Source organism: Ipomoea triloba, chromosome 3 (genome assembly GCF_003576645.1).
Source record: "Ipomoea triloba cultivar NCNSP0323 chromosome 3, ASM357664v1".
Taxonomy (NCBI): domain Eukaryota; kingdom Viridiplantae; phylum Streptophyta; class Magnoliopsida; order Solanales; family Convolvulaceae; genus Ipomoea; species Ipomoea triloba.
Window position 1 is genome coordinate 30,789,013 of NC_044918.1, and position 20,948 is coordinate 30,809,960.

Sequence of the window (20,948 nt, forward strand, 5' to 3'; positions counted from 1 at the left end):
TTGTGATTGGAGGTGGATGCCCGTTTTGCATTTCTGAATCTGAGTCAATCTCGCATCTCCTTTGTGAATGTCCACTTGCGCTCGATCTTTAGGAATCGCCGGATATTCTTCAAGGCCTTTCTTTAGCTCGGTTTGTTGAAACGGTCCTGAACTTGTCAAACCCCATCCATGCGGTGTTGATGGCTGCACGATTCTGGACTGTATGGAAGGCGCGAAACGATCTAATCTGGAATGGCAAGGTATGACCTTTAGCTATGTTAAAGAAGCAGGTTAATGACTGGGTGAATGCTTGGCAGTGTTTTACTCATGCTGGATCTACTATCTCACGGCATTCAACCTCTCCTTTGGTGCCATGGGTGCCTCCCCCAACTGGTACTTTGAAATGTAATGTAGATGCGATGATTAATGATGGGGTGGTTGGTTTTGGGGCTGTCCTTCGTGATCATGAAGGCAAGTTTGTGGCTGCATGCGGGGGTCGCTTAAATTGTGCTATTGATCCTTATGTGGCTGAAGCAATGGCAGTAAAGGAGGCTCTTACGTGGCTCAAGAATCGTGGAACTTTTCTGGTTATTATTGAATCTGATTGTTTAAATGTTTGTAATGGTTTTAATTCTGCTTCTTTAGATTATTCATATGTTGGTTTGATTATAAAGCAATGTAAGTTGATTGCTAGAGACATGAGGGACATAGTTGTTCGTCATGTCATAAGGTCAGCGAATCAAGTTGCTCATGTGTTAGCTAGGGGGACTGGTTCTTCTCCTGTCCTTAGGTTTTGGGATTTTAGTCCTCCGGATTGTATTTCAAGTTTGCTTTTGGTTTAATATAAGTTGGTGTTTTGGTTTTCAAAAAAAAATTGGTAAATGTGTATGGTCCACATTGAATCTATTGCAATGTAGACCCAAGTTCATGATATAACTATTGTTTAGGGACGGAGATATTCCCTCTCTCGTCCATTACCATTTATATGAATGCAATACTATTTAAAAATAGAATTAACATTTGTTTTATAATTAGATGTTAATTACGTAGAGTGAATACTTGTTGAAAAAATCCCAAGGGGCAATAAATGAAAACTTCCAATTTAAATACAAAATAAAAAGTTGCTAATAAATAAAATGGCCCATATATTTAACGACATTTAAACTATTTTGTTAATAGATAACAAAAAATATTCATGCACAAATAATACTAGGAATAAAAGTGAATGTTATATAAAAAAGGACTAAAAATGAATTGTCAATTAGATTTTCTAGGCCAAAAATAGAATGAACTCCTAGTAAATTTACTCCTTAATATTGCCATCTAACGTTACAAATTGTTTGTAGTATCTGTTCATAACTACTTTCTCAACCTAGTCAACAGTTGCACGTTACAAATTGTTTGTAGTATCTGTTCATAACTACTTTCTCAACCTAGTCAACAGTTGCCTCTACTGAGGTTCGAACCTACTCCCATCATCTATGCGGGAGTGTAAACCGGGACACCGGGTGCCACTAGACCACAAGGTCAATAATAAATTTAATATCATATTGAAAAGATAGGGACATCAATGAGTAATTTTAGGCTTTTTTTTAAGGAAGTGATAACAATAAAAGTAGGATTACTAAGTTTGCTCTAATTACATTATTTCCATCAAATATTTATTTATGCAGTTAAAGTTTGAGTTATTTCTATTTTTTTTTTGTTCTATAATTATTGTGTTACATTCACATTTCGTCCTCATGTATTATTTTTGTCATATCTGATGCAAGACTTTTATATTATTATTTTGGGCCATATTTGATCTTTTTAATCGCACTTTTGATAAAAAAAAAAAAAAACCATCAAAATGTATAACGTTTCTAGTTCAAAATCATACATTTATATTCAAAAGCATTGAGAAGTTCAAGTTATTAGTATAATTTTGAGTTAAAAATTAAATGTGATGAATTGTACCAATTGTTTTCTATCAAAATTTAAATGTGACAATGAAAATATTTACTAAATATGACAAAAATAACATTGAAAACTAACATGAACATAACTTAATAATAATAAGATAAAAAAAATAGAAAAAATACTGATTTCTTTTGCAAATAAACAAGTCATCTTTAAATAACTCATATAATAAAAACAATTTAAAGTAAATCGCAAGATATACTTTTAAAAGAGTTAATTGTCAAAATGTCCATTAACTATAACGAAATTATAAATTTGATCCTTGAATTTTTTTTTTGTTTAATTAAGTCATCAACTTTAAAATCTTAACTAAATTGGTCTTCTATTTATTTAGCCGTTAGACGTTTATTTAATTTGAGGGTATTGCTGGAATTTCACGTTGCTTCTTGGGCTGCTCAGGACCAATTTAATAATTTCACTATAGTCAATGAACCATGTTGGTAATTAACTCTTATGTTTAATAAGAGAGAAAATGGTGTATGTGATGTGAAGTTCTAGCAATACCTTCGAATTAAACAGATTTCTAACGTTGACCCAATGAAGGACCAAATTGGTTAAAATTTTTAAAGTTGATAATTTTATTAGGTAAAAAATAATAATCAATGACCAAATAGATAATTTCGCTATCGTCAAAAGGACTATTTTGATAATGAACTCTTTAAAAAATCTAGGGAAAATAGTCAAATAAGCCCCAAACTTTACTTTAAAAGTCAATTAGCACCCTAAACTTTTAAAAAGTGCAATTACACCCTTTAACATGTTATATTGAGACAATGAAGTTCAAAAACTAGTAAATGACAAGCTATTACATGTCATTAGAGTTCTAACATCAATTTTATCCATCTTCGACGACAATCCGACTGCCGACGACGTCTACTAGAGAAGGCGACCAGCTGGTCACCTTCTTCGACAAAAGGCTCTTTGAGATTGGAAGGCGACCAGCGACGGGTTAGTTGTCATCGGCCACCGGATTGTCGTCAGAGATAGATAAAATTGATGTCGAAACTCTAATGACCTGTAATAGTAAGTCATTACTGATTTTTGGACCTCATTATCTCAATATAATATGTTAAAATGTGTAATTTTACGTTTTAAAAACTTATGAAATTAATTAACTTTTCAAGTAAAGTTTATAAGTTTATTTCATTATTTGATCATTTTTCTAAAAATCCATATAATAGTAGGCGCTTCGGCTTCTAGGGAAGAAAAATCCGTATAATAGTGGTCCCAGTCGCTCTCATATCTCATAGAGTCATAGCGGTCTCAAACGCAGGGGGAATGTTATCGTAGCATTTGCATTGCTATTCGCTAAAAAGCAAAACACCGCACAAAGAGGTTAGTAAAAGTAAAACACTAAAACGACTGTAATTGAGAATAGAAGATTGATTTTGAGCTCTTGGAGACAATAATTGAAAAGTTTAAGAGCACATCTCTTCCCTTATAATCACAGCACAAAAAGACAGCTCTCCGCCAGCGCAAAACAACCATAATATCGCCGCCGACGACGGTGATAATGATTGCACTCCTTTTCGTTTTCCATTTTTAGCAGTAGCATTGGTTTCGCAATCATTACGGTTTGTTTTACCTTTTTCTTCGTCTTCTTTCTCAAATTTTCTAGTTTAAGTTCAGTCGCGGGGGTTTTTAGGGTTTTGTTGAGGGAGGAGGAGGATGGCGGAGGTTATTCTCCACATCTACGATGTGACGAACAGTGCCTCCGACAAGACCAACTCCACCATTCTTCAGATCAACAGGATTTTCAAGGACGGCATCGGTCTCGGCGGCATCTTTCACAGCGCTGTTCAGGTACATCGTCTTTCGTATGCTTGTTTTTGTTTGGTTACATGTATTTTCCGTCGGTGTTGGATTGGTAGTTTAAACTTGCGGAATTAGATCTAGGCTCCTTGTATCGGTTGAGGTTGGCATTTCTTACTCTGCTCAAACATTTCTGAATCTATTCTCGTCAGGCTTCAGTAGATTGATGCTTTGTGTTTTGCAGCAGTTATTTACCAAATGGGAATCTATAGTTGCTGATCTTATTCGGTGCCTTGTTGTGTTTATATCTTGTTAGTTAGTTTTCAGATGCAATTTGTGTTGATTTACTCAATTGAATCAGCTTTTCTATCATGCCATTTTTTGGGCTATTGCCAAACTTTAAAACTCTAGGCATTTCTAGTTACAGTCTATGGTGTGCTTGGAGAACCAATGAGGAAGATTTTGAAATTGATATTTGGCACACATATTCAACTTCTGGCTTAGGAGCATATTTGCGAATCTGTTCTCCCATTTTCTTTTGCACAAACCAAAGATGCCTGTTTAAGTTGTAACTTGCTGTTACTGTAACAACTTTTAAATCTTAAAAATGCCTGTTGAATTTGTAACTTGCTTCTGCATGAATGTAGATAGTTGTCTCAGAAAGTTTTATTAGAAGTTGGTAGATCTGAAATTGGATGAAATACTCTTACAAATTCCCTTCCCTTTTTCTTTGGCATTCAACCCCATATCCATAGCCTCTCCAAATTCCATATCAACATCATCGTGAAACATTTCTTCATCAATTTCAAGATGAAAATTTTGATTGATTTGATCTTTTTAGTTTTCTTATTGTCTACAAATTTCTTAATCAATTTTCTAACACGTTCAACATACTTTGTACATACCTTTACATTAGCAACTCCCCCTGTCGTTCCCTCTATTTGTCACATGTCTGCATACTTAACATGGTTGTTGTCATTGGATAACACGTGTTCATGGTCCCATATCGAATCTTGATTTTTTGAATGAGAATCCACCCCCTCTTTCCTCTATTTGCCACATGTCTGCATACTTCACACGGGTGTTGTCATTGGATACAACACGTGTACCCATATCGGATCTTGATTTTTTGAATGAGAATCCACCCCCACTTTCCTCTATTTGTCACATGTCTGCATACATCACACGGGTGTTTTCATTGGACACAACACGTGTTCCATGGTCTCATATCGGATCTTGATTTTTGGAATGAGAATCCACCTCCTCTTTTCTCTATTTGCCACATGTCTGCATATTTCGCACGGGTGTTGTCATCGGATACAACACGTGTTACATGGTCCCATATCGGATCTTGATTTTTTGAATGAGAATCCACCCCCCTCTTTCTTGTATTTGTCACATGTCTGCATACTTCACACGGGTGTTGTCATTGGACACAACACGTGTTCCATGGTCCCATATCGGATCTTGATTTTTTGAATTAGAATCCACCCCCCNTTCAACTTCTGGCTTAGGAGCATATTTGCGAATCTGTTCTCCCATTTTCTTTTGCACAAACCAAAGATGCCTGTTTAAGTTGTAACTTGCTGTTACTGTAACAACTTTTAAATCTTAAAAATGCCTGTTGAATTTGTAACTTGCTTCTGCATGAATGTAGATAGTTGTCTCAGAAAGTTTTATTAGAAGTTGGTAGATCTGAAATTGGATGAAATACTCTTACAAATTCCCTTCCCTTTTTCTTTGGCATTCAACCCCATATCCATAGCCTCTCCAAATTCCATATCAACATCATCGTGAAACATTTCTTCATCAATTTCAAGATGAAAATTTTGATTGATTTGATCTTTTTAGTTTTCTTATTGTCTACAAATTTCTTAATCAATTTTCTAACACGTTCAACATACTTTGTACATACCTTTACATTAGCAACTCCCCCTGTCGTTCCCTCTATTTGTCACATGTCTGCATACTTAACATGGTTGTTGTCATTGGATAACACGTGTTCATGGTCCCATATCGAATCTTGATTTTTTGAATGAGAATCCACCCCCTCTTTCCTCTATTTGCCACATGTCTGCATACTTCACACGGGTGTTGTCATTGGATACAACACGTGTACCCATATCGGATCTTGATTTTTTGAATGAGAATCCACCCCCACTTTCCTCTATTTGTCACATGTCTGCATACATCACACGGGTGTTTTCATTGGACACAACACGTGTTCCATGGTCTCATATCGGATCTTGATTTTTGGAATGAGAATCCACCTCCTCTTTTCTCTATTTGCCACATGTCTGCATATTTCGCACGGGTGTTGTCATCGGATACAACACGTGTTACATGGTCCCATATCGGATCTTGATTTTTTGAATGAGAATCCACCCCCCTCTTTCTTGTATTTGTCACATGTCTGCATACTTCACACGGGTGTTGTCATTGGACACAACACGTGTTCCATGGTCCCATATCGGATCTTGATTTTTTGAATTAGAATCCACCCCCCACCCCTTTTCTTTCCTCTATTTGTCACATGTCTGCATACTTCACACGGGTGTTGTCATTGGACACAACACGTGTTCCATGGTCCCATATCGGATCTTGATTTTTTGAATGAGAATTAGGCATCTTTTCTAAAACAATATATTTAATACAATAATTAAATCAAGATTTAATGAAAATGGCTGATTTAATTCGTCACGTACATTCTTTACTAAAAAAAATGGTTGATTTAATGAAAACTAAGAATTCTTAGTATTAAAAAAAAAATAAAAATAAAAATAAAAAACTGCCTGCCCATTGCCCACTCTTTGTGCATCACTTTCTGACCATGAAGAGTGGGCAAAGTGCAGACTAAACAGAGATGGAAGATCTTCACTGAATAGGACTTCTGATAACATACCTCTTAGAGGAGGAGAAAATTAAAGAAAGAAAAAAACAAAAGAAAATTAAAACATCGACACATAACATCAAATCAACCAGGAATAGGACTTCTGATAACCTACCTCTTAGAGGAGGAGAGTTGCCGGAATCTATGGAGTAGTTGTTCACTTGTTTGTGGAGGTATTTAGGACCGAATCTTGCTATTTGGGACAGGTAAGCTCATTAAAACCTTAAAATTTCCTCAAGGGCTGCATTGAATTGGCATTGTGTATAAAAGAGTGCTTCTCGCTCGATTTGTGCAATTGTGCTTCAATCGCTTCAATCTGAAGCTATTGCTTTTCCGCACATCTATATGCTTTGTCGATTTGATGAATCAATGTGATAGACCATTGATCACGGTTGCTTCATTGCTTAAACGTGAAGCGATCTCTTTTGATAAGTGAGTTTTAAGCTACATGTCTCCATGTTCTTTTTCATCCCTTTCTTTGCCCGCTTCTCTTCTGTCTTTCTTCTAGTGTTTCATGTGTAACAAGCTGTGTGAGAAAGCACAGAGCTATATTGCAGCCAGAAAATTTCTGTTTTGTGTTCTATGGAGCCATCAGGTTCATAGAGTACTTTTACTATATTCCTTTGTTCTGATGGCATTTTCCCTTTTTTCGTAGAATGGTCATGCATCATCTCATTAGTTGCTATTCTTTTCCGCTTCATAGCTGCTATATTAATAGGTAAGCTGTTTAATTGGATGTATTGTGTGCATAGGTTTATGGAGATGAGGAATGGTCATTTGGGTTTTGTGAACAAGGTACTGGTGTATTTAGCTGCCCTGCAGGACAGAATCCAATGTATTCATATCGTGAAAGCATCAATCTTGGACAAACAAACTATTCAATTTTCAAGGTGAATCAGATACTCAGAGAACTTAGTAGAGAGTGGCCAGGTTGCTCGTATGATTTGTTGTCAAAGAACTGCAATCACTTTTGTGATGAGTTCTGCGAAAGACTAGGTGTGCCCAAGCTTCCAGGTAATTTCCCAATCTTCTCTCTCTCCCTCCTCTTCTTCCTTGTTAGACACTTAAATGTGCACTATTGTGTATCTTCCTTGACATTCTTATCCTCTCCAATATGTGAGTTCCCTCTTTCAGGCATTAATAAATGTCTGAAAATTTTTGTTTAGCACTGTGTGCGATGAGAGTATTCAAAGTATTTTTGCTTTCTGCTCCATTGCAATTGGTATTGTTTGTACATAGTTATTGTTTGAATATGTGAAATGCAGTTTTTAATTTTTATGATTCTGATTTTTTTTTTCCCATACACAAGGCTTTGAGATGCACTTCCATTTTATTAGGACGATGTTAATGTGTTTAAAATTTTATAGAGCACTGGGAAAGTGGAGTGTTCAAATTATTTTTGCTGTCTGCTCCATTGCAATGAGTATTGTTTGAACATAGTTAGTTATTGTTTAAAATTTAAATATGTGAAATGCAGTTTTTACCTTTGATGATTCTAATCTTTTATTTTTCAATACATAATGCTTTGAGATGCACTTCCCTTTATATTACGACAATGTTAATAAAGACCTTCATTCTGCATTTACTATTATTTTGAAAGAGTTTCTTTCACCCTATTTTGATGGCTTATTATTGAAGTGACACGATTTTGTAATTTTCTTATTATTGTTCCCTAGTATATAAAAGTTGGGGAGTACAAGTGGAAATGCCACTATAGTTGAGGGTGCCTAAAATGGAATAAACTCTATACTGGAAATTTGGAATGCAGTTTTCTGTTCTATTCTTCTATTCATTGAGTAATATATATTGTATATTGTATTGTGCAAAATGATTTGTGACATGTTTCCTTTTAGATTAGGATGATGTGAATATGAACCTCCTTTATTCTCATTTAGTATTATTTTCCTTCAAATGGTTTTCTTCCTCGAAGAGTGGAACCATGGGTAATACAAAAGACTTTTTGGTTGATAACTTGAAAATGCTTGCTCAACTGTTTAGCTTCCATATTACTAACTAGCAACTAGCATGTTACTCCCGTTATATTCTCGCAAGTCGCATTAACTGATATTCATTTGAAGAAACTGAAGAATGAATCTTATTTTAAAATGAAAATTACAAGCATTATAAGTTAGTAAACCGTTTTTCATGTGACAGACTAGAACTTTACTTGAGTCTGGTTTTGTAGCAATTAGAAAATTTTGACAATTCTATGAGGAAGTTATGTGTCAAATTCTTGTTGAACTTGTTCTGAGTTACTTAGTACTGTGAAGTAGATTGGGAGTCAGAAGAAGGAATCCTTGTAATAATGAATTAGGAATTACTGAAGTCACTCTCATTCTCAAATACTGAACTAAATTCTACCAAAAGAGAAACATTTTTTTTTTGGGGGTAAAATACCCCAACCATAATGTTCTTATGGTTCAGTTTGTTTCATAGACAACATTATTATAACTTGTGTAACAGGTTGGGTAAATAGGTTTGCCAATGCTGGTGATGCTGCTGTTGAGATAGCAGGAAACACGGCCTTTCGGGTGAGATTCTGTTACTTTCATTTGGAATACACACTTGTTAGCTTTCACAGTCTCTGTTGAGTGTGTAGAATCTTTGTTGACTTATTTGATCAAGATAAGTTTTTAATAGAAGACAAAGCTAACACTCCTATCATACCCTTGTTAGATCATCAGTTGTACAATGTTTATGAAAGGTCAATGATTTATTTCATAATTCTGTAAAGTAGGAAGATTTTGGAGCATGGTTTCCAAAATTTTGATTGGGTAAGTTCCTTTTTCTGGCTATGACTGACTGTCTTGGCTTTTCTTATTGTTGAAGCTGAGGCAAGCGAAAACAGAGATTGTTACAGCAAGCAAAGTGGCTTATCGATTCTTGCAAGGGATCGCCTCCAATAATTCTGGTAGTAACCCCGATTCCCCTAGCAACTCCAACAGAGGAAGTCCTCGTCTCCAAGCCACTTGGTTCAAAAACCTCATTTCTACGGGGGCCAGACCATCAAGTAGTTCGGATGTAGAGAGTCGAGATGAAGACATTATGCGGCCTGGACCTCCACAGCAGCGTCAAGATGCAGAAGCACCACCACCTCTAAGGCAGAGCCCCGTGCATGGACCGTGAAGGAGTTTTCTCCCAATCATAGTTGTGTTACATTCAAGAACATGTAGAGACTAAACTTGGAATTGTTTGTGGGATCAGTGTGTAGTGTAAAAACTGAATTTGTTGATTACTGCGTTTAGTCTTTCTTGTAATTGTAATTGAATTGAACGCCGCCCACATGGTATCTACCATGATTTGCATTGAAGTCGTTGAAAGTAAAAACGAGGTTTAGAGTTCATATGAGATTGATTCAGTAAATACTGCAAACTTTTTTGGTCTTCAGCAATGTTAAGAATCATGTACTTAGATGTGCCAAAGTAAATTGCAAATCTGGTTCAAAGGTGTCTCTTATAATTAGAATTTACTCAGATTGCAAATCTGGTTTAAAGGTGTCTCTTATAGTTAGAATTTACTCAGAACATCTAGTGGTATAATAAAAAAAAGTAATTGCAAGCTTGAATCTATTAAAATGTCCATGATAATACAAGCTTAACAACTGACAAAAAAATGAGTTTGTTTGAAATATTGTAAACAGCTCAGATCAACTAACAAGACTACATATTGAAACAATCCACACTAACCGTTCTAACCACTAAAATTAGTAATTGGAGCAAGGGTTATGGCTTTCAACGCTGTCTCTTCCCAAAGATTGGGGTGAAACTATCCAGTTAGTGTTGTTTCCCCAATGGCTCCACATGCATCCATACCTGAGATTACCCGAGGCAGATCCAGCTGCTGCTCCTTCAAACGGGTATTTTGATAGGTCTTTATCTCTTCGTCCACCCAAAAGTACATCGATTTTCCCACTATTATCCCACGGATCTATTATTCTCCTGTTCTTGAGAATAACCCCGTCTTGATCTTCTGAATCTTCCCCAAGTAGGACGTGCAATGCAACTGCTTCGGCAAGTGCAGCACCCTCTTCATCAAGCCTTTGCTGTTCCTTCTTTTCTAATTCAGAGCGGATTGCTGCAGATGTAGCCAATGCCTTCTCCAAACGCCTCTTCTTTTTCTCAGCTTGTTTCATGCGCTCCATTTCATCGTTCACTTGCTTCTTATTCACTTTTCTAACACCACATTTAGATGCTTCGGCAAGTGCAGCACCCTCTTCAACAAGCCTTTGCTGTTCCTTCTTCTTTATTAATTCACAGCGGATTGCTGCAGATGTAGCCAAGGCCTTCTCCAAACGCCTCTTCTTTTTCTCAGCTTGTTTCATGCGCTCCATTTCATCTTCCGCTTGCTTCTTATTCACTTTTCCAACACCACATCCAGATGCTTCGGCAAGTACAGCACCCTCTTCATCAACCCTTTGCTGCTCCTTCTTCTTTTCTAATTCACAGCGGATTGCCGCAGATGTAGCCAAGGCATTCTCCAAACACCTCTTCTTTTGCTCAGCTTGTTTCATGCGCTCCATTTCATCTTTAACTTGATTCTTATTCACTTTTCTAACACCACATCCATATGCTTCGGCAAGTACAGCACCCTCTTCATCAAGCCTTTGCCGTTCCTTCTTCTTTTCTAATTCAAAGCGGATTGCTGCAGATGTAGCCAAGGCCTTTTCCAAACGCCTCTTCTTCTTCTCAGCTTGTTTCATGCGCTCCATTTCATCTTTCACTTGCTTCTTATTCACTTTTCTAACACCGCATCCAGATGGGACGACTTTAGCACACTCCATCTTGTGAACCACAAATCAGTTTTGTAACTCTAATACTCACTTGCCTAATTTTCCCAACGCATATACATCATCTCCATGACTCTTCACCTGTACCGATTTTGAAACAGTAAAACTAATGTCTAGTAAAAAAACTAATGACCCCCTCAAACTACACCCACCCAGGTCTAAATGAGTATGTCATCTTACGCAAAGTACAATCCCAAACAGAAACAATGGGACACTGAAGAAGAGACAACTGATAAGATTTCTTAGTCCTTTGCCTCACCATTCTTCCCAATTTACCGAAACCCTTGCCTTTACCCATCTAACATTAACAACCCAAATTAGTTAGTGATTGAAAATTCAATCCAATTACTCAATAACTACTGTCCAGTCAAGGACGCCCCCCTCCTGCTGCAACAAAGAAGATGCTTAAATGTTAAATTGGAGAAAATAAATATATTTTCCATACAGTTTATATCAAGCAAAACAAATAAATAAAATAAAAATATACATACAGTTTCTATCAAGCAGTATAAGGAATATAAAGTTTAAATACAGTGGTGGCCTGATAAGAAAAAAAATTTGGAGAATATTCTACACACTAACATCAACTGAGTCATAGTTTAACCACTTGTAACTCAAGTACTCCAAGGTATAAACTATTGCATTCTCAAAATGCTAGGTTAAATGGTTAATGTTTGCTTTAATTAAATGATAAAGAATATTCTAGAATAATAATTTGGAAATTGCCTACAAAAATGTGTGTTTAATTATCACAATATCACTAACTCAGCATCCATGCCCCATCCTCTATCATGTATAAGAGCAATTGCTGAGTTAATACCCGATTTAGTCTTACAATAGTTTTTTTTTTCGATTTAATCCTAAACGACTTTTTGTATATAATTAGGTCATCAACTCTTATGGTTTTCCCTAATTGAGTCCTTTGTTAAGGTAGCTTGGTAATTTCACCTCTATTAATACCCAATTTAGTCCTCTACTATAGTAGTTTTATCCAAGCTAGTCTTTGACTATGAGGTTTTACCCAATTTGGTCGTCAACTATAGTGCTTTTTCTCAATTCAATCCTTGGTTCTAACCGCCGAGGACTCAATTGGGTAAAACCATCAAAGTCGATGACATAATTAAGCTCAAAAAATCATTTAGAACTTAATCAACAAAAAACACTACAGTCTATGACTAAATTGAGTATTAACTCAACAATTACCTGTCTGAAGTTGGGCATTAATTGGGGAATAAGCCACTTCTTTCATTGACAGTAATATAGAGAAACTTAAACTGTTTTCCACCAAACAAATTTCCTTGGATAAAGAAAGCAGTGGGGGACTGCAATACTAGTTTCAATAACACTATTCAGATGCCAAAAACCTTTTATCTATAACAAAAACAACTTCTTTTTTTTTTTTTTAATACTAGTGACAATGTAATATCTGTCTATACATACTTTATCAATCTATTGAAGCACAAAGAGTAAATTGCATCTACGGGCTTCAAACCTGTGACCTCGTACACCAATCACAACACAATTTTGGACACAACCCCTGACCCGCACAAACAAAATTACCAATTTCACAAAATTAACAAGAATTAAGAATCAAACAGAAAAACCTAGAAGGCGAATGAAACAGAAATACATCAGAACTCCAGATCTAAAAGAAAAAAAAAAGGTAAAAATAAGCAAACCTGTTTAACAAGAGGACAGCATAGAGGTACAGGCCTCTTCAAGAACATCCCCTCACTAGAGAAGAGAAAAACAACAGTTGAGATTTTAATGCTTTGGGGCGTTTTAAGATCTGAAAATAATACGGAGTATTATAATAACACCAAAAATCAAAAGAGGAAGAAAAATTGAAACGGAATAGTAAAGCCACGTTACATGAAACAGCCGGGGAGAGGGGACGGGGATGAAGTGTAAGAAGAAGGAAGGGTATAAATGTGAATTAAAGAGAAAAGGACGATACAACTCACACGTGGAGGTAACCTAACCTAAAGGCTGGCTCAAGTAACAAAGGTGCTTCTAGTTACGACCTTTGATATGACCGTAACAGATAGAAAACCGTTCCAAGAAATAACTAAAAAGAACGGAAGAACCATGAACCTATTTTCTTTGAGTAATTTCCGATCTTCATATGAACTTATTTATACTAAATTACTAACACCTATAATAATTAAATTATTAAAATTATTTTAACTATGCAAGGTAATGATATATTCTAATATACATAATTTCTTTATACTAATATTTAGTCAATTATTCTCTAATTACGTATGATTCATTCCTTGTAGACACTCCACTAATTAAACGAAGAATTATTTCTTTCCTTTGATGTGTATCACTTTTTTGTGGGGAGAATTTTGAGATTATTCGAGTTTGATTATCATAAGCGATAATTTTTTTTGGGCAAGCAAATCAATTGGGACAAACAATTATGTGAGATGGTATGTAATATAAAGTGTATCATATTTGTGTAATATTTTTAAAGAAAAATATTATATTTTTACATACAATCTCAGGAGAGTCACTCATCAGTCGAAATATGGCAGCTTTTGGGTTGAAGCGAAAGTAGTGTCCATTGTCCAATATGGCTTGCTTTGATGTTGTTTTCTAAATGGCTTCATTACTCCAATCATAAGCCATAATCGCAGCCGTCCAATGTCCAATAAAGAACTAAGAACCAATCGCAGTCGGTCCACGTGTATAGATTTAATAGATTAGATGTAATTAAAAAAAAAGCATGGTATTTTCATAAATAACTCGAACTTTGATGCAAGTTACATGTGTTAAAAGTGCAACCATTTTCACTTAATAGTGCAAGTAATTTACTTTTTTAACATTGGTTCACCTAATGATAACGTCTTTCACATTGGTGCACTTAATGATAACGTTTATTTGGTGCAATTAATAATTAATGTTTGGTGCAATTAATGATAAGTTGGGTGCATTTAATATTGATACTCAGTATAAATTATTTGTTGCACTTTTAATACCTTTACTTGCAGTTTTAATACATTTTACGTGCATTTTATGTAACTGTTACTTACACTTTTAACGCAATTTACTTGTACTATAGAGTTTAATTATTTACAAAAATGTCACCGTATTTTTATTTTAAAAAATAGTATTTCTAATCCGTTAGATCTGAACACGTGAACAATTGTGATTGGTTCTCAGTTCTTTGTGTTTGAAATTCCCCTCAACAGCAGACAACTTCAATTCTCCTTGCCCTTGGTTGTCTTCTGATGAAGCTTTGTGATGTAAACTTCATTTATCCTCATAAATTCATAATAATTCTGGTATCTTAGACCAACCTTGGTTGCCAATTGCCATCTCATCATATTAAGCCATTCTCTAATTTTTTCAAACTTTGACCCTTTCACAAGTTGAAATTTCAGGTGAGTATACGCATGTTTTGACATCATCCAATCTAATTACTATTATAAATCATACTTATTGTGGTCATTATTATGTAACCGTTGTAACGATCACCATTATGGTTGTTATTATTGTTTGTGTTATATATACTAAGTACATATATATGTCATATGTGTATGTATTCTCTTCTATGAACTTAAGCTGATCTAATGAAATACTCTCTCTCCCTATTTCCTGTTGTCTCGCTTCTTTTCAATTACTTGCAATGTCCACCGGGTAGGAGCTAATGGCCAACAGGCTTACCTATTACAACAATTACATTTTTTTTTGAACATGTACAGTAACGATAAAGAATTCGAAATTAATTTTGAAAAGGAAAAAATATCAAATTGACCCTCTAAGTTGGGTGATAGTGTAATTAAGTCCCTATGATAAAAAGTCAATTTAGACTTAACATTTTTACCAGCTTGAATGAAGCTTTTTTCAGTTAAGGGCCTAATTACACTATACACTCAACTTAGGGGCCAATTTCACACTTTTTTTTCCTTTTTGAGAAAAATACGGAAATATGATACATTTTCCTCAGATAAACTTTCCAACATCGGAGAACCATGTGTTTTGCGTTTGATGTGCGGATGGATTCACGTACGCGCACTATAACAAACTCCATGCATGCATGCTTCTGATTTTGAATTCACCGTAGATCATATCATGGACTCGCCTAAATATGTATATATATTTCTTTCTGTACAGATTGCGATCTTTCTCCTATTGGGATTACTACTGTTGGTGGAATGCAGGCATGGAGGATCGGCGGAATCCCTGCAATTTCCGGCGATAAACTGCCGGAAACACACTGCTTACCTCACAGATTTTGGCGGCAAAGGTGACGGAAACACCCTAAACACGGCGGCCTTCAACTCAGCTATTGCAAACCTTAGCAAGCAAGCATCAGACGACGGTGGCGCTCAGCTCATCGTACCACCGGGGAAATGGCTAACTGGACCTTTCAATTTGACCAGCCATTTCACCCTTTATATCCACAACGATGCCACCATTCTTGCCACTCAGGTTTTCGATCTACTTTTTAATTTCTTTATCATATATATATATATATATATATATATATATATATAGTCATGATCAGGTGCGGCCGTGCTCTCCCGTGCGGTCGTGCGGTTCACACCACTCAATGTTAAGAAACACACCACACAAATATGCACTGTGGTGTGTTTTTTAACATTGTGGTGTGTTTCATTGTGGTGTGTTTCTTAACATTGAATGGTGTATTTCGTAACATTGAGTGGTGTGTGACCGCACGGTCGCACTGGAGAGCACGGCCGCACTTGAAATTATATATATATATATATATATATATATATATATATATATATATATATATATATATATATAAACATAATAAATGTAAATCAATGTTATACCCCTCATTTATGTCCGTTTTTTTCATTAAGTTTTTTTGTACATTATGCTATAAAAGTTGTACTACATAATATTTTGGACAAATATACCCCTACCATTATAACTGCCGTTATCTTTTCCACTATTGTTACTATGCACATGCATCCACCATATAGTTTCTTATCTTCTTCAATAATAATAATAATATATACACATTAAATATTAGAGTTATATGTTAGTTATTTTTTAAAATATAAATATCCAATTTATAAAAATATTTTACATTATTATTATTATTATTATTATTATTTACTATATTATAATTTAAATAAATTTAAAATTTTAATACAAAATACTAATATTGGGCACCTATTTTTTGCGCATCGCAAAAACTAGCATATATATATATATATATATATGTATGTATATATAACTGTATCCACCTGTTTTTGGGAGTCCCGTAACACCCTTCTTAGATGCACACAAATTACTACACGAATAATATGTATGCAAGATGAATTGCACAAAATCTAGTCTATGTGCATTCGTATAATAGCTTGTGTGCATTTATAAAAAGTCTCACCAACTCCAAAAAGAACTGGTCTCATTTGATTATACTCCTTCGATCTCATTTTATCTGTCTTACCTACTATTTATTGGTCAAACAACTCTTTGTAACAATATTTCATGACCGTTATACTCGAAAAGATTGGAAACTTCTTTATACCGCCCCCATGCTCGTAGAGTCGTAGGCATGGATTATTTTAGTGCATGATTAATGTGCGTTACATTTTCATTTTTTCTTATTCATGTGTGATTTTGTTATCATTACATACGATCCATCATCAAATCTAACTTTTTCAGTATGCATGATATGAATATTGTATGATGTTATATATATTATATTATATTGATAGGATGTATCACAATATCCTCTTATTCCACCATTGCCATCTTATGGAAGGGGAAGAGATGCACCCGGAGCTAGGATGATCAGTCTCATCTTTGGAACAAACCTCACTGACGTTGTCATTACTGGTACTTACAAGTTACAATACAATAACTATATATATATAGAGAGAGGATTATATAAAACCATATCTTACATAAAAACCTGCTAACTACTGCTACATAAGTACACACAATCTACTAAATGAATGCACATAATTTATTTTCAGACATGTCTGAATGATGGTGGAGGCCCTAAAGTAGACTATATGTATTCATGTGGTAGATGGTATGAACTCATGCAATCTTCACGTTCTCACTTAAGACATGCATGATAGGGTTTTCATATGAACGCAAGCATATATATATATATAACCCATCTTGAACTCACTTTAATTTGTGAAAATGTAAAATATAATCAGGTGGAAATGGTACGATAGATGGTCAAGGAGAGGCTTGGTGGGTGAAGTATCGTGAGAAGGAGCTTAAGAACACAAGGCCTTACCTTATTGAGATTATGCATTCTAATCAAATCCAAATATTCAATCTCACACTGCGTAACTCTCCATCCTGGGTTGTCCATCCTGTTTACAGCAGGTTCATTTAAACTAGATGAAACATATAATTTAATTTATTGAATTTCTCATTATATTTTTCTACTATTGCAGTGACATTATAATTCAACATTTGACAATTCTCTCACCCATTGATTCTGCAAATACGGACGGCATTGATCCAGGTCCGTTTTCATTGAGTTTTATGTCTGTATCCGTGCTAGCATCATATATATATAACAACATAATATTGAGTATTATATTGTTGAGAGGACACCAATAAAGGGCCAAATCCATGATAGCTAATAGCTATAAGATTGTTGTAGGGAGGTAGGTGAAGTGTCAAATATATCATCTTGCCTCTCATAAATGTGATGGCGATCTATAAATAAATAAAGTTGCATCTTCGCCCGCTATAACTTTTGACTGGTAAGCGATTAATCCTAAGGTCATCCCCATTTGTAGCTTTTAGTGGGGTTTTAGAATAATAAAAATTTTGGGGGTAGTTTTTTAACAAATGGAAGGGGGGATTCTGTTGGTGTCTTTCTCCTGCAAAATAGGAGATTTTGCAGCCTGCTGAGCCCAAAGTGTTTAAGAGCCGCCTGTGCCTCACTTCTGCGTAATTACTTTTTTCTTTTTTAATTTTTTTCCTATTTCTTTTTATTTTGCTTTATCTTTAAATTTTCTTTTTTTCCCACCCTTATTTTCTCCTTCATAATCACACTTACAAAAATTCCTCAAAACTCCCACTATTAAGGAATGCCTAATAAATAGTATCAGAGTTAGGTCATGAATTCCAGCTCAGCAAGACCAGGAAGGGGAATTGTTGTTGGGTGGGTCTTGCCAAACTGGCAAGTGTATTGACCTGAGGGTAAGTCCATTACCTTGCCTAACTGGCTAGTGCATTGAGCTTGAGGCCTGAGGGTAAGTTCAACACTTATTACCTCTCTAAAATGTGATGGCCTAGCTAGGATCCTAACAGGTGTGTTGTTTTCCAATAATCCCTGCAGATTCTTGCACGAATGTTAGAATATGGGATAACTACATCGTGTCGGGAGATGACTGCATCGCACTGAAGAGTGGGTGGGATGAGTACGGGATAAAATACGGCATGCCAACAAAACACCTCTCAATTAAAAGGCTAACTTGCATTTCCCCATCCAGTGCTACCATTGCCCTAGGAAGCGAACTCTCAGGTGGGATTCAGGACGTCAGGGCCGAACACATCTTATCCATCAACACCGAATCCGGCCTGAGGGTCAAGACCACCCCTGGCCGGGGCGGCTTCGTCAAAGACATCTACGTTAGAAATGTTGAATACGATACCATGAAGTACGTGCTATGGATGATAGCCGATTACGGCGATAATCCCGATGACAATTACGACCCCAAAGCGCTGTCTACTATAAGCGGGATAAGTTACAGTAATATCAAGGCCAAAAACGTGACCATCGCTGGGTATCTCATCGGCTTTGGGAATCATCATCCCTTCACCGGACTTTGTATGTCTAACGCGACGATTGAGATGCACCAGAACACGGAATTATCATTGGAGGAGAAGAAACAGAAACCCGCGGCGTGGAACTGCTCAGATATCAGCGGTGTTGCCAGCTCTAACGTGACTCCTAGCCCGTGTGGTCAATTGGCTAAAAAGCATGATGTTGTGTGCAACTTCCCTACTGATCAACTCCCAATCGAGAAAGTTGAGCTCAAGACTTGTTCTGCTCCTCTTAAGCACCTGGAGTAGCCCAGCTTTGGTTATTTTCTTTTAGAAACGGTAAATATGATGCATGTGAGTACACTAATGTGTAAGTATTTTCCCACATATGTGATTTTTGTATGACTGAATTTTGAATTTTGCATGATCTGGCCATGTCTGCAAGTTTATTTTTGTCCTGCTCCTCTTATCGTGTGAATATATATTAGTATAGTTGCCTAATAAGTAATAATTATTATGATTATTATTCATGTTAGATTGAATGGGACTAATCTTTGAATAAGCTAGGAAATTTGTGACTTAGCTTGCACAAGTTAGGCAAGGTCCTGAAGTTTGTAATAGGATTTGATTATGTCATAACTGTAATCTGTGGCGGAGGCATGTATATGCCATGGGGGCCTTCCCCCCACCCCACCTCCATTTTTTTTTAAATATTATATAAATATTAAAAAATTTGCCAATCATCTTATGCTCAGATAGCATATAGTGGCTCTCCTATTTGGGAGGTCATGAGATTGAGTCTCAGTGTGTATCTGTTTCAACAGGTTGAGATATAATAGGATTAGTGTAACACCCCAATTTTTCACATCTAGGATTTATTACGAAATCCCTAATAGTATACATCACAGCGGAAGCTAATAATTCAAAAAGCAGAAAATTGGGTGTTACCGCCACGCTTAGGTATCTCTCCTATACCCAAACGCACAGGCTAAACTTACAACATCAAAATACATCTAAAGTCCAACTTAATACAAGTGGACATAATTCTTCCAAGGTGGCTATTCTAGGATCTCAACCTCAACCTCCATCCTATTCAGAGCTCATCGGCTACCTGAGCATACCCACGCTAGACTTCATCTGATAAGGTACACAATGAAGTGCAGTTAGCGCGACGGCTAAGTAAGGAGATCCAAGGTCACTTGAAAATAAACAAAGGTTTTCAAAAATAATTATCAATAATAATAAGGTAAGGTAACATTACCCAACAGTCGCAATCAACCTGCAACATTTTTAACAACAAGTAATTTCACTTCATTTCAGTAAATCGAGCAAATAACTCAGTCATTAATTCACCCGATGGTTAGCTCTCACACATCACTCGTGGTACACAATTCTCGCCTTACTCATAAGTGGGGTACGAAACACATCCACTATTAGATCTCGGTGGGGTACACAACACATCCACCTTCCAACTCTCACGTGGGGTACAAAACACATCCACGTTTAACTCACGGTGGGGTACGAAACACATCCACCTTTAATTCACGAGTGGGGTACGAAACATCCACTTTTAGATCTCGGTGGGTACACAACACATCCACCTTCCACTCTCACGTGGGTACGAAACAACACACTCACTACGACGGTGGGGTACGAAACACATCCCATCTCGTGGGTACAAACACATCCACTTTCCAACTCTCACGTGGGGACGAAACACATCCACGTTTAATTCACGGTGGGGTACGAAACACATCCACCTTTAATTCACGAGTGGGTACGAAACACATCCACTATTTAATTCATCACACGACTCCATCACCAATTCTCATCAACCCAATATTCATTCACTCA

General features: G+C 36.1%; 4 protein-coding genes across 10 annotated transcripts; 3 read left to right on the top strand and 1 right to left on the bottom strand.

The window, feature by feature from the left end:
* The first annotated feature begins 254 nt into the window (after positions 1–254).
* Positions 255–821, top strand: LOC116013195. The gene has a single exon (XM_031252844.1). It carries the CDS (start codon positions 255–257, stop codon positions 819–821), a length of 567 nt encoding a protein of 188 aa, XP_031108704.1.
* A 2,386-nt stretch (positions 822–3,207) lies between these two features.
* On the top strand, positions 3,208–9,928 carry LOC116013456 (deSI-like protein At4g17486). 3 transcript variants are annotated; one of them, XM_031253227.1, is made up of 5 exons: positions 3,208–3,273; positions 3,557–3,741; positions 7,333–7,594; positions 9,044–9,111; positions 9,410–9,928. In XM_031253227.1, exons 2-5 carry the CDS (start codon positions 3,607–3,609, stop codon positions 9,704–9,706), a joined length of 762 nt encoding a protein of 253 aa, XP_031109087.1. In that variant the 5' UTR covers positions 3,208–3,273; positions 3,557–3,606; the 3' UTR covers positions 9,707–9,928. The 3 variants fall into 3 exon arrangements, with proteins under 3 accessions (XP_031109087.1, XP_031109086.1, XP_031109085.1); XM_031253226.1 differs by lacking the exon at positions 3,208–3,273 and adding an exon at positions 3,286–3,445; XM_031253225.1 differs by lacking the exon at positions 3,208–3,273 and having other exon boundaries at positions 3,286–3,741.
* A 186-nt stretch (positions 9,929–10,114) lies between these two features.
* On the bottom strand, positions 10,115–13,296 carry LOC116013554 (inner centromere protein-like). 5 transcript variants are annotated; one of them, XM_031253375.1, is made up of 3 exons: positions 13,239–13,296; positions 13,046–13,155; positions 10,115–11,447 (listed from the first exon to the last, which is right to left on the bottom strand). In XM_031253375.1, exon 3 carries the CDS (start codon positions 11,358–11,360, stop codon positions 10,284–10,286), a length of 1,077 nt encoding a protein of 358 aa, XP_031109235.1. In that variant the 5' UTR covers positions 11,361–11,447; positions 13,046–13,155; positions 13,239–13,296; the 3' UTR covers positions 10,115–10,283. The 5 variants fall into 5 exon arrangements, with proteins under 5 accessions (XP_031109235.1, XP_031109232.1, XP_031109234.1 ...); XM_031253372.1 differs by having other exon boundaries at positions 10,115–11,753; XM_031253374.1 differs by adding an exon at positions 11,547–11,753 and having other exon boundaries at positions 13,046–13,259.
* A 2,150-nt stretch (positions 13,297–15,446) lies between these two features.
* On the top strand, positions 15,447–19,598 carry LOC116013197 (probable polygalacturonase). The gene is made up of 5 exons (XM_031252845.1): positions 15,447–15,806; positions 17,072–17,192; positions 17,525–17,699; positions 17,771–17,841; positions 18,667–19,598. Exons 1-5 carry the CDS (start codon positions 15,447–15,449, stop codon positions 19,401–19,403), a joined length of 1,464 nt encoding a protein of 487 aa, XP_031108705.1. The 3' UTR covers positions 19,404–19,598.
* The last annotated feature ends 1,350 nt before the right edge of the window (positions 19,599–20,948 follow it).